Source organism: Triticum aestivum, chromosome 6D, assembly GCF_018294505.1.
Source record: "Triticum aestivum cultivar Chinese Spring chromosome 6D, IWGSC CS RefSeq v2.1, whole genome shotgun sequence".
Taxonomy (NCBI): domain Eukaryota; kingdom Viridiplantae; phylum Streptophyta; class Magnoliopsida; order Poales; family Poaceae; genus Triticum; species Triticum aestivum.
This window is the reverse complement of record NC_057811.1, coordinates 95,764,806-95,777,173: the sequence shown is the minus strand read 5'-3', so window position 1 is coordinate 95,777,173 and position 12,368 is coordinate 95,764,806. Positions and strand designations below refer to the sequence as shown.

The 12,368-nt window shown below is 46.0% G+C and overlaps 1 protein-coding gene and 1 long non-coding RNA gene across 2 annotated transcripts; both read left to right on the top strand.

Annotated features, from left to right (window-relative positions):
- Window positions 1-299: 299 nt before the first annotated feature.
- LOC123141201 (uncharacterized) lies at window positions 300-661 on the top strand. The gene is made up of 2 exons (XR_006470201.1): window positions 300-481; window positions 568-661. It is a non-coding gene; the product is annotated as an uncharacterized lncRNA (long non-coding RNA).
- An 8,130-nt stretch (window positions 662-8,791) lies between these two features.
- On the top strand, window positions 8,792-10,722 carry LOC123141200 (uncharacterized). The gene is made up of 3 exons (XM_044560408.1): window positions 8,792-9,218; window positions 9,619-9,836; window positions 10,108-10,722. Exons 1-3 carry the CDS (start codon window positions 8,930-8,932, stop codon window positions 10,684-10,686), a joined length of 1,086 nt encoding a protein of 361 aa, XP_044416343.1. The 5' UTR covers window positions 8,792-8,929; the 3' UTR covers window positions 10,687-10,722.
- The last annotated feature ends 1,646 nt before the right edge of the window (window positions 10,723-12,368 follow it).

Below are 12,368 nucleotides of genomic sequence, written 5' to 3'. Positions count from 1 at the left end.
ACGGGGGGAAAAGTTCAGGGGCCAGCGCGGCCTCCTCCCAGGCGTCGACAGCCTCCATTTTAAGTTTCACATGGATCACTAGCCTACTTCTTCTCACCTCATCATCATGGCCTTTCTTAAGGGTGTTCAGGCAATTTTTGTCCTTCTGTAAATTAGTGGCATTAAATTAGTGGTCTTCTATTCGTGTTGCGAACCCCAATATGGCATCTAACCATTCCCCACGATCCGCATGTTAACTGTGGATTTATTTAATGATAATAGGATATCAATTGCCTTTTCTTCAGGATAAGCCGACATAATAAGGATCAGGAGAACAACAGATATGCTAAGAGACAACCTTTTGGGGTTAATGATATAAACAACAACATGGCTTATGAGGCCGAAGAGAGCTCGAGTGGCGTCTTTTGGTTCTTGAAGACCTGCACGTTCCTGGTGGAGTAGAGCAAAATAATTTGGAGGCTTTAAAGCTACTGCACTTCATGTAGTTAGGATCAATTCTTTCTTTTAGTTTGAAATATTCCCCATTTCCTCCTATTTGATTGATTCATCTGATGGACATTTTGTCAGGCAAATAAACAAAAGGCATATGTATTGTTACGAGTGAAGCCATCCATACTCCCATGTGGAATTCAAGAAATAGAGAAATGTTATTGTTCTTCTACTAATTGTTTGCTTGGCCAAATGTACTGTAAATGATTTATTATTGTTCAAGGTATAGAGAAATGTTATTGTTCTTCATTGTAGTGAATGATATCTATCCCAATTATTGAGGTGATGGAAGTACTACTGAGGAGTTTTGTCTTTGACTGAATGAAGCTGTCAAGGAAGAAGGAATAGGTGTTGAGGAAGAAGGGATAAATAAATCGCTTGATTCATGGGCCGAACTAGCTGCCATACGACTGCTTGGAAATATACATGTGTCTAAGAGACACATGAATACTTTTTTTTTCAAACACACAAAAACAAAGTTGATAGAAACACTACTCTTTTGAAATGTGTTTTTTAATACATATTTCATAATAGGCGTATCTACATCTAGGAGCACCAAAACCCTCTCTCCTTAACTGGTTTTATACATGGTGTTTAGTATACATATATTCTTAGGTTTCTCATCTTTTTCCCTCTTTTTTTGCAGGAAAAATATGCATGGCCAGGTTTCTCATCATGATAACCATGTTTCCAAACTTGCTAAAAAAATACAACCATGCCAACTTTACTCTCTCATCATAGTGCCCATATTTTCAAACTGAACCTATTCATATTATGCAAAGTTTCCCTTTTCCCAGACTATTATTTGACAACATAATAAACATGTTTAAAAAATAGCATGATTTAGTTGAAGGTTCTTGCAACATGAAACTATTTTCATCGACAACATGTCTTCAGCAGGTCTCTGCGCCATTTGGCGCAACGGGTCAACTAGTATTTCTATAACTAAAAAACAGAAAAATTTATAACATTTCTATATAACTAACATTTATATAACATTTCTAATATTTCTATAACTAAAAAACAGAAAAATTTCTATAACTCAAAACTAAAAAACAATGTGTGTGTGTGGACATGGCAGCCGGGGCAGGAGCTCACCGGCGAGGCGACGGGGGGCTGCGACGGGGACGGAGACGGGCGGTGACGACGGGGACGGGGACGGGGCGGCGACGACGAGGACGGGGACTGGCCGGGCGCGGACGACCCGGGGGGGCGGCGACGGGGATGGGGACGGCCGGGACGGCGACGAGGGGCGGCGGCGATGGGGCAGAGGAGAAAGAAGCAGAGGGAGAGATGAGAAACTGAATTTTTTTGAAGTGTTTTCTTATACAGAACACCCCTTTAGTACCGGTTGGAGCCACAAACCGCTACTAAAGGTCTGTTTTGGCCAGGCGAAGCGGCGGGAAGCGCATCCCCTTTAGTACCGGGTGGTGGCACCAACCGGTACTAAAGACCCCCCTTTAGTACCGGTTGGTGCCACCACCCGGTACTAAAGGGTGTGCGCTGCCAGGCGAGGGGCACAAGAGTTTAGTCCCACCTCGCTAGTTGAGGAGCGCCAAGACCAGTTTATAAGCCTTGGCGCAGGCACTGCATTGAGCTCGTCTCAAAAGCAGGCCTTCTGGGCCTACCTCTCCTACTCTGCCTGTGGGCCTACTGGGCTTGCGGGCCTGCATCCTGGCCCAACTACAGGTTGGGTTTCTAGTCGTATGCAGGCCGCTCTAGCCCAGTAGGTGGGCTTTTTTATTTTCTTATTTTTTTGCTTTATTTATTTTTGGTTTATTTATTTTTTAGTTGTTTTTTGCTGTATTTAGAGTTTCTTTGTGAATATTTTTGCTTTAGGTACAAAAAATTACAAACTTTCTGTTAGTGCTGGTAGTTTTCAAATTGAATAGTTTAAATTTTGAATTATTTGAAATTTATGTGAATCACTAGTTTGTGAATAACTTAACTTTGAAAATAGATTTTTCAGTGATTCGTTTTTCTTATGTTTAATATTAGTGTGTTTTATCATTATATTCAATTTGGTAATGCTTAGGTTATTTAAAAAATGAAATGCCTTTGTAACACATGAGTTTTCGTCCGAAACCCTGATACTTCGAAAGAGATTGTCCATTTTGTACACGAAGTGCATCCAGTTTTTGCGGTAACCCTCTCTATTTTTTTGCACATGCTATGTGGGTGAAATTATGATACCATGCCAACTTTCAACCTTTTCTGAGTTCATTTGAAATGCTTTTCAATTTCAGGGTCATTTAGCTGGAAAAAATCAGTAAATGCATGAAAGAATTTGTTTGCACATAAAATTTCTTCGCGTTTCAAATGCCAAAACACATAACTACCCTAACTATTACAGAGATTCCCTCCTGTGTGTGAAACACAGAAGAAAGTGATGATAGTGAAGCCGATCACATCCCAGATCTTTGGGTGTGAAACTTTTTCTTCGCGTGTGTCCCTTTGCGCCGTAGCCATGGAATATCTTCATCATTTAACTAGATGCTCGGGTCAATATTCACTGTGAATGAAGCAATTTCATCAAACTTTTCATAATCTTCTGACATGTCTGTCTTGTCGTTCACTCCCACGATGTTTCTCTTCCCAGAAAGAACTATGTGGCGCTTTGGCTCATCATATGATGCATTAGCTTCCTTATCTTTTCTTTTTCTCGGCTTGGTAGACATGTCCTTCACATAAAAAACCTATGCCACATCATTGGCTAGGACGAATGGTTCATCTGCATGCGCAAGATTGTTGAGATCCACTGTTGTCATTCCGTACTGCGGGTCTTCCGTTACCCCGCCTCGTGTCATATTGACCCATTTGCGCCAAAACAAAGGGACCTTCAAACCACGTCCATAGTGAAGTTCCCATATGTCCTCTATGTAACCATAATATGTTCCCTTTCCCGTCTTGGTTGTTGCATCAAAGCGGACACCACTGTTTTGGTTGGTGCTCTTGTTATCTTGGGCAATCGTGTAAAATGTATTACCATTTATCTCGTACCCTTTGAAAGTCATTATATTCGAAGATGGTAACTGGGACAGCGAGTACAGGCCATCTTCAATAGAGGCGTCATGCATGGTACGTGTCTGCAACCAGCCGGCGAAACTCCTGGTTTGTTCACCTGTAATCCAGTCATCAGACCGCTCCGGGTGATTGGAGCGTAGAAAATTCTTGTTTTCGTCCATATACGGAGCCACCAAGGCGGAATTCTGTAGAACTGTGTAGTGTGCTTCAGTGAGAGAATGTCCGTCCATACATATTAGTTGATTCCCTCCTAGCGTGCCTTTTCCCTCTAGTCTGCCCTTATGCTGCGATTCAGGAACACCAATCGGCTTAAGGTCAGGAATAAAGTCAATAGAAAACTCAATGACCTCCTCATTGTGATGGCCCTTGGAGATGCTTCCTTCTGGCCTAGCACGGTTATGAACATATTTCTTTAAGACTCCCACGAACCTCTCAAAGGGGAACATATTGTGTAGAAATACAGGACCCAAAATGTTAATCTCTTCGCATAGGTGAACTAGGACGTGCGTCATGATGTTGAAGAAGGATGGTGGGCACACCAACTCGAAACTGACAAGACATTGCACCAAATCACTCTCTAACCTTGGTATGATTTCTGGATCGATTACCTTCTCAGAGATTGCATTGAGGAATGCACATAGCTTCACAATGACTAATCGAACGTTATCCGGTAGAAGCCTCCTCAATGCAACCGGAAGCAGTTGCGTCATAATCACGTGGCAGTCATGAGACTTTAGGTTCTGGAACTTTTTCTCTGCCATGTTTATTATTCCCTTTATATTCAACGAGAAGCCAGACAGCACCTTAATACTGAGCAGGCATTCAAAGAAGATTTTCTTCTCTTCTTTGGTAAGAGCCTAGCTGGCATGACCCTGATGTATGCCGTCTTTTCCGTGCATACGTTGCTGGTCCTCCCGTGCCTCAGGTCTATCTTTTGTCTTCCCATACACGCCCAAGAAGCCAAGCAGGGTCACACAAAGATTCTTCGTCACGTGCATCACGTCGATTGCGGAGCGGACCTCTAGGTCTTTCCAATAGGGTAGGTCCCAAAATATAGATTTCTTCTTCCACATGGGTGCGCGTCCGTCAGCGTCATTCGGAACAGGTTGTCCGCCAGGACCCTTTCCAAAGACTACCTTCAAATCCTTGACCATATCATGTACATCAACACCAGTACGGTGGCGAGGCTTCGTCCGGTGATCCGCCTCACCTTTGAAATGCTTGCCTTTCTTTCTTACGGGATGCCTGCTCGGAAGAAATCGACGATGTCCCAGGTACACAATCTTCCTATAATTGTCCAAATATATATTGTCGGTATCATCCATACAGTGCGTGCATGCGCAGTATCCCTTGTTTGTCTGTCCTGAAAGGTTACTGAGAGAAGGCCAATCATTGGTGGTCACGAACAGCAACGCCTTTAGGTCAAATTCTTCCCCCATGTGCTCATCCCACGCACGTACACCTGTTCCATTCCACAGCTGTAAGAGTTCTTCAACTAATGGCCTTAGGTACACATCAATGTCGTTGCCGGGTTGCTTAGGGCCTTGGATGAGCACTGGCATCATAATGAACTTCCGCTTCATGCACAACCAAGGAGGAATGTTATACAAACATAGAGTCACAGGCCAGGTGCTATGGTTGCTGCTCTGCTCCCCAAAAGGATTAATGCTATCTGCGCTTAGACCAAACCATACGTTCCTTGCGTCATCTGCAAATTCCTTCCTGTACTTTCTCTCAATTTTTCTCCACTGCGACCCGTCAGCGGGTACTCTCAACTTTCCGTCTTTCTTACGGTCTTCTTTGTGCCATCGCATCGCCTTGGCATGCTCTTTGTTTTGGAACAAACGTTTCAACCATGGTATTATAGGAGCATACCACATCACCTTGGCAGGAATCTTCTTCCTGGGGCGCTCGCCTTCGACATCACCAGGGTCATCGCGGCTGATCTTATAGCGCAATGCACCGCATACCGGGCAAGCGTTCAAATCCTCGTACTCACCGCGGTAGAGGATGCACTCGTTAGGGCATGCATGTATCTTCTGCACCTCTAACCCTAGAGGGCAGACAATCTTCTTTGCTTCGTACGTACTCTCGGGGAATTCGTTGTCCTTTGGAAGCATATTCTTTATCATTACCAGCAACTTTCCAAATCCCTTGTCAGATACACCATTCTCTGCCTTCCATCGCAGCAATTCCAGTGTGGTGCCCAACTTTTTTTTGTCAGCTTCGCAATTCGGGTACAACAATTTCTTGTGATCCTATAACATGCGCTGCAACTTCTTCTTCTCCAAATCACTTGCGCAGTTTGTCTTTGAATCGGCAATGGCCCGACCTAGATCATCAGCGGGCTCATCTGATGCCTCTTCTTCAGCTTCTTCCCGCATTGCCGGCTCAGCTTCTTCCCCCATTGTTGTATCATCGTATTCAGGAAACCCATGGCCAGGATAGCTGTCGTCGTCCTCTTCTTCTTCATTGTCTTCCATCATAACCCCTCTTTCTCCGTGCTTGGTCCAAACATTATAGTGGGGCATGAAACCGGACTTAAACATGTGGATGTGAATGGTTCTTGACGTAGAGTAATTGTGATCATTCTTACAGACAGCACATGGACAAGGCATAAAACCATCCGCCCGCTTGTTTGCCTCAGCCGCAAGCAGAAAAGTTTGCACGCCATTAATGAACTCGGGAGAACATCGGCTCATCTTCATTACACAACACCGAAAAGACCAAATTAATACAAGTTCATACATAAAGTTCATACAACACTTAAATGCAACAAACAAATAACTCTCTAACTAAAGCATTTAAATGCAACAACAAATGCGATCAAGATCGCAACTAAGGTAACAATTGATCCAACAGCATAATGATACCAAGCCTCACTATCAATGGCATATTTTCTAATCTTTCTAATCTTCAAGCGCATTTTCTCCATCTTGATCTTGTGATCATCGACGACATCGGCAACATGCAACTCCAATTCCATCTTCTCCCCCTTAATTCTTTTCAATTTTTCTTTCAAATACTCGTTTTCTCTTTCAACTAAATTTATCCTCTCGACAATAGGGTCGGTTGGAATTTCCGGTTCACAAACCTCCTAGATAAAAATATCTATGTCAACTTGATGGGCATAATAATTTGTCATAAACACAAAATGCAACAACTAGTTTTAAAAGAGAATATACTACATCCGAATCATAACAAGGACGAGGGCCGACGGGGACGGATATCAAAACCATGGAACTATGTATAACAAACAACGTACGGGTAAGATAATTATACGAGTAACTATATATCCAAATCACACAAATATCAAATTGTTAACGTAAAATATTCATGAACAAGAGGCTCACCAGAAGGTGGTGCCGGCGACGAGACGGTGCGGGCGATCGACGGTGGTTACGACGGAGATTTAGAAGGCACTAAGTAAACCAGACCTACATATGCAAACTAAGTGTTATTTTTGACCTCAAATTGCATATAAATCAAATACTAGCACATATATTTCCTCCCAAATTACTAAACTCATAAATTAATCACTATACAAAGCATTGCAAGAGCTAATCTAGCAATGAGAGATGAAAGGACAAAGTTGCTAACCTTTGTGATCATTTGAATGGATGGGGGCCTTCAAATCTTGACAAATTTTTGGCAAAATGTGTGATGAGCTCGAGAGGAAGAGGGGAAGAACAGAGAGGAGAGGGGAAAGGGGAAGAACAGAGCGAGCTCGGGTGGACGAAGGGTTTATGTACGACGAACTTTAGCACCGGTTCGTGCCTCGAACCGGTACTAAAGGTGCTGGAGGGGCCCCGAACTGACAACATCCAGCCACCACTCACTTTAGTACCGGTTTGTGGCACGAACCGGTGCTAAAGGTTAGCCACGAACCGGTACTAATGAGAGCGGCCGGCTAGCCGTTCGAACCGGCACTAATGCACACATTAGTGCCGGCTCAAAATCAAACCGCCACTAATGTGCTTGACATTTGACCCTTTTTCTACTAGTGCGGGCTCCATGCTCCGTCCGGGACGAGGTCGACGGCGGTGATGGAGCCGTCGAAGAGGAGACGGCGGCTCGCGCCGGTGTCGGGCGGACCCGTGCTGCGGCTGGTGCCAACGACGCCCGTGCCGGGCATCCCACCAGTGCCGAAGAGGAAGATATTCTGCTCGCCGGGAGGAGCAGGGGAGCGGCCGAACGCCCATGGGGCGCTGCTTGTCCCCGCGGCGTCCACACCAAGCCCTGGACCGGCGCTGCCACTTGCTCTGGTAGTGGTGACTGTGCTCGCAGTGGCCATGGCGCGTCCTGGAGTCGGGATGAAGACGAGGTTGTCGCCTTCGGCGCTGGCAACACGCGTTGGAGCCGGGCTGTAGCCGCGAACAGGTACGTCGACGAAGATCTCTCGTTCTTCCTCCTTTGCCGACGTGGGTGACGGCAGGAGTGTGCCAGCGGAGCGGGCGAGGACGGGCCATATCCATGCACATGACACCTCCATGATGTGGATGGAGTGGCGAATGCAGGTTCTAGCGTGCCCATCTCGGCATTCAGCGGCGGCGGCGGTGCACTTGGTCCGGCGACTAGCCCTGGGTCCAGATTGGTGGTTGTCCACCGACGTGGCCAGACGTCAGTTCACCGGCGTGGCGCACGTGACGGCGTCGTCTAGCCGATGCGTGATGGCGGCGTCTACCAGTGAAGTTCTGACGGCGGTTAATGCCGAGTCTATAGAAACTTGTGGTGGTGCCCCCCATCGATGGCGGACGAACCGGCGGTGCTGCTGGGCAAGGAAGTGACGGCGACCTTCTTCCCAAAGAAGACCAAGGAGAAGGGATGCGAGGGAAGGCATCGTCACCATATCGATTTTCTCCGGCGAGTTTGTGGCCTAGTGATCTCGACGAAGAGACGTGCTGATAACGTGTAAAGAAACCGTGCGTGAATAATAATGATTGATCTGTATTGATGATGAACAATACATTTATATTTCCCGAAAGGGCGTATCGCCCATACGCGATGGGTTACAAGCGACGCAATTAAAGGACACGTTAGTTAGGATAAAGAGAGAGGGAAGGGTGTATCCCTTCGGTGAGAAAACCGCACATGTATGTCGGTTTGAAAAAGCTGGGGTTTCCTTTTAATTAAACTTAATTAGTTAAATCTTAACAGCAATGATCCATGCTTCCCTTTAAACTAGGAGTACATGTAACTTGTCTCGTACTCTGTATATATCCCATACAGAGTCGGATCGGAAGCCTATCTATTTTTTCGACACGACATGTTCGTGAAACTTAAGGCAGGGGTTACGTGGACTTCTTTGGTCGGCAGCGGTGTGTGTATGCGCCACACGACTAGTCAAAAAACCAAACGCATCAACCGAACATACCCTCTGTCGATCCGTGGACACGGCGGCTGCGGTCGCGGCTAGATGACGGAGGAGCACGCTACGACCCAGCCGCCGGCCGGCGGCTCTGCACTTCCACGCACGGTGAACGACACCACGGAGGAGACGCGCAAGCCTCCGGCGGATGAGGAGGCGGAGCGGTCAGCGAAGCGGCCGTCGCGGACCAAGCTGCACAAAGCGATCATGCGATCTCTTGGTGATGTGCGCGAGGCGCAGGCCACGCTGTACGATCCCAAGCGAAGGCGCTTCGACTGCTGCCGCGGCTTTGACTGGGACATGGGCGAGCCCGCCGTGTTCGATCACGAGGAAGAGTGTAAGATCTAAGTCTTACTCCCTCCATTCCACAATGTAGTATCTATAGATTTTTTTTAAATGTCAAACGTTGTCAACTTTGATTAAGTGTATAGAAAAAACTGTCTACATTTACAATAACAAACATGTACATTCTAAAAATATAAGTCATTGTGTATCTAATAATGTGCATATGATATTCCGGGTGTGCCTATTTTTCTTTATAAATATGATCAAAATTTATAATGTTTGACTTTTTAAAAAATCTATAGACACTACATTACAGAATTAAGGGAGTACTATATTCTCTGTCTTTCTCTCTCTCCAAAATTAGTGTTCACGTTCAAATTAAATCTCTTTAAACTGATAGAGGTTTGCACAACATTCTAATTTTTTCTGAATTGCTTCTCTTGAGCTCACAGCAACGGCTCGGTTCTCAAGGCCGCTTGACGAAATCCCGGAGTCTCGATTAGACTGTCTGATGATCGCGCTGAATGTGATTCATGTGAAGGTATTGGCCTCCGATGTAGGTTTCCCGATCAGCGTGTTTGGGAATATGTTGATGAGAGATGACTTGGACTTCAAATGCATCTACCTCTTCCAACGTGATAGAGACAACTGCCAGGTCATCAGCTCACCGGTCAGTACCAGAATTAACGACGTCAAGCTACACATATATACGTACATTGCATGCCTATCATATGGTATTCATTGATGTATACATACATACATACATACATACATACATACATACATACATACATACATACATACATTGCCTACATACATCAAGCTATACATACATAAATTGCGGAAAAATACCAATAATTTCTTCATTAACTAGATGATTATATAACCACAAACAGACTCTTCTGAAATTATCCCCTTTTAATCCCGGCCGTGTGTTGCAGGATGAAATGCTAAATTTGATAGGGCCCAATCGAGGACCTGCAGAAGCTGATGTTTTCTATTTTGAGATCAACCTAAAGATCAGGGGCGAAGAACCTACTATGGATATGATTTTCAGCAGGACCTTGGTGTACCAAGAATATCCTCTTGATGCATGGACTAAGAAACAACAAGTTTCAAGTTGGCTGAGTACATTAGAGTTTTCATACAGATCTGTGCACTATGCGGTGGAAGCCACCGTTGGGATCAAAATTTTGAGAGGGCCACGATTCTTGCATGGCAGCCTGATAGCTTCCACCTCCAAAGAGCCTAGTGAGATGGTGCTATATGACAGTGAGCGCTGGGGTGCCAATACCAAGGTTGCTGAGGATGGGTCGGTGAATCTACCTCGTTGTCTAGTAATTCTGCGCGTAGATGAGGATTTATTCCTAAAAGTTTGTGTTTTTGGCCGTCGCCATAAAAGAGCTAAGCCCAAGACCACTGTCCTTACAGTTGAACATTCTGATAGATCATTCGATATAAAACTAGGTTGTTATCATTTACAAGTCACCGTGTCTTGGTCAGGCATTTTGTTGCGCTAGATACATCTGTTTGAGTGACAGGTAATATGAATTGGAGGGAGTAGTATAGTTTTTGTAATTGTGATAAATCATTCGAATAAAACAAAGTTGTTTTTTACCGGTTGAAGTTTCACGAAGAAAAAAATAATACAAAACCATGAAAAACCATCTAATCCATTTTCATGAAGGGCCGACTCGGTTGCGCCTTCCACCACTCCCCCCGCACGACCATGGCAGCGCCGCCAATCAGATCCTTGCTTACGACTGCTGCCGAGGCTTTGATTGGTACATGCGCGAACCCGCCGTCTTCGACCACGAGGAAGAGTGTAAGATAAATCTTATTATATCCTATCTCTCTCTTTCTCTTTTCAAAATTAGTGTTCACGTTCAAATTAAATCTCTTTAAACAGACAGAGGTTTGCACAACATTTTTTTTTGAGTTGCTTCTCTTGAGCTCACAGCACCGGCTCGGTTCTCAAGGCCGCTTGACGAAATCCCGGAGTCTGACTGCGTGAAGATCACGCTGAATGTGATTCATGTGAAGCTATTGACCTCCGTTGTAGGTTTCCCGATCAGCATGTTTGGGAATGTGTTGTACGCCATTCAAAAGTAATAGAAAAATATTTATCTTTTTTTTCGCGAATACGCAATGGCTTGCGTATCATTCATTGATAGGTAGAAGACTATAGTACAAGAGTACACGAAAGAGCAATGGGATGGGCGATGAAGTGGGTCGTACACAGGGATGGCGACCACGTCAACGCGAGCAGAAGAGACGTGGGTTGCTTAGCCCACCCTACGCCCTAAAAAGCTACGATAGAACATTGGCGAGTTCATTGCCCCCCGCCTTGGCCCAAGCTCTAGCTTCTTCCTTGATGGAGTTGGAGAGGAGAAGCGTGGAAGGTTGCTTCGGTCGAAGATACATCCATTGCGATGGGTCCAGATGGACCAAACAATGAGAAGGATCATGGATGAGAGTCCCTTCCCTGAAGGGGCAGGAGAGTTGTAGCATGCAGAGTGCCACCACTCCAGGAAGTCAGCTGCCGGAGATGGGGGAGGGACGGCAAGGGAGCACCACGTGAGTAAGTCGCACCAGGTCTGCCGGGAGAAGGAGCAGCCGATAAGCAAATGAGGCATGGTTTCAGGCTCCTTGTCGCAAAGGCGACATAGTGGATCATGGGGGAGCCCATGTCTGGAAAGGCGTGCTGCTGTCCAATAGCGGTCCTGGAGGGCCAGCCAGGCGAAGAACTTGATGCGGAGGGGCGCCCAGGACTTCCATGTCAGCCTCCACTGCGGGGCATGAATCGAACCATGGAACAGTGCAAGGTAGCAGGAGCTGGTGGATTACACGCTAGACATGGTCCAACGCCATACAAGCCTGTTTGGCTCTGAGGATAGGGTAACCTGGCCGAGAAAGTGCCATAGGTTGATGTACTCCACCATGGCGATGGGAGAGAGGGCACCCTGCATGTCCCTGACCCAGGAGCGCAGATGCAGGCCCTCAGCGACGGTCCACGCGTTGCGGCGGCGGCGCGGGATGAGAGAGGCAATCGTTGGGGCAACCTTCGTAATGGCCTTGCGGTTGAGCCAATGATCCACCCAAAAGCGATACTCGCGCCCATCTGCAAGCGCCCAGGTGGTCGAAGCACAGAAGATGGCAGCAGTATCCGCATCGACGGGGATCCGAAGGTGGCACCAAGGCC

Bases quoted from the DNA above. Each gene is read 5' to 3' on its own strand.
- LOC123141200 (XM_044560408.1), top strand. From the start codon at position 8,930: ATGACGGAGGAGCACGCTACGACCCAGCCGCCGGCCGGCGGCTCTGCA. The intron at 9,219-9,618 runs GTAAGATCTAAG...TTGAGCTCACAG, and splicing joins GTTCGATCACGAGGAAGAGT to CAACGGCTCGGTTCTCAAGG. The intron at 9,837-10,107 runs GTCAGTACCAGA...CGTGTGTTGCAG, and splicing joins GCCAGGTCATCAGCTCACCG to GATGAAATGCTAAATTTGAT.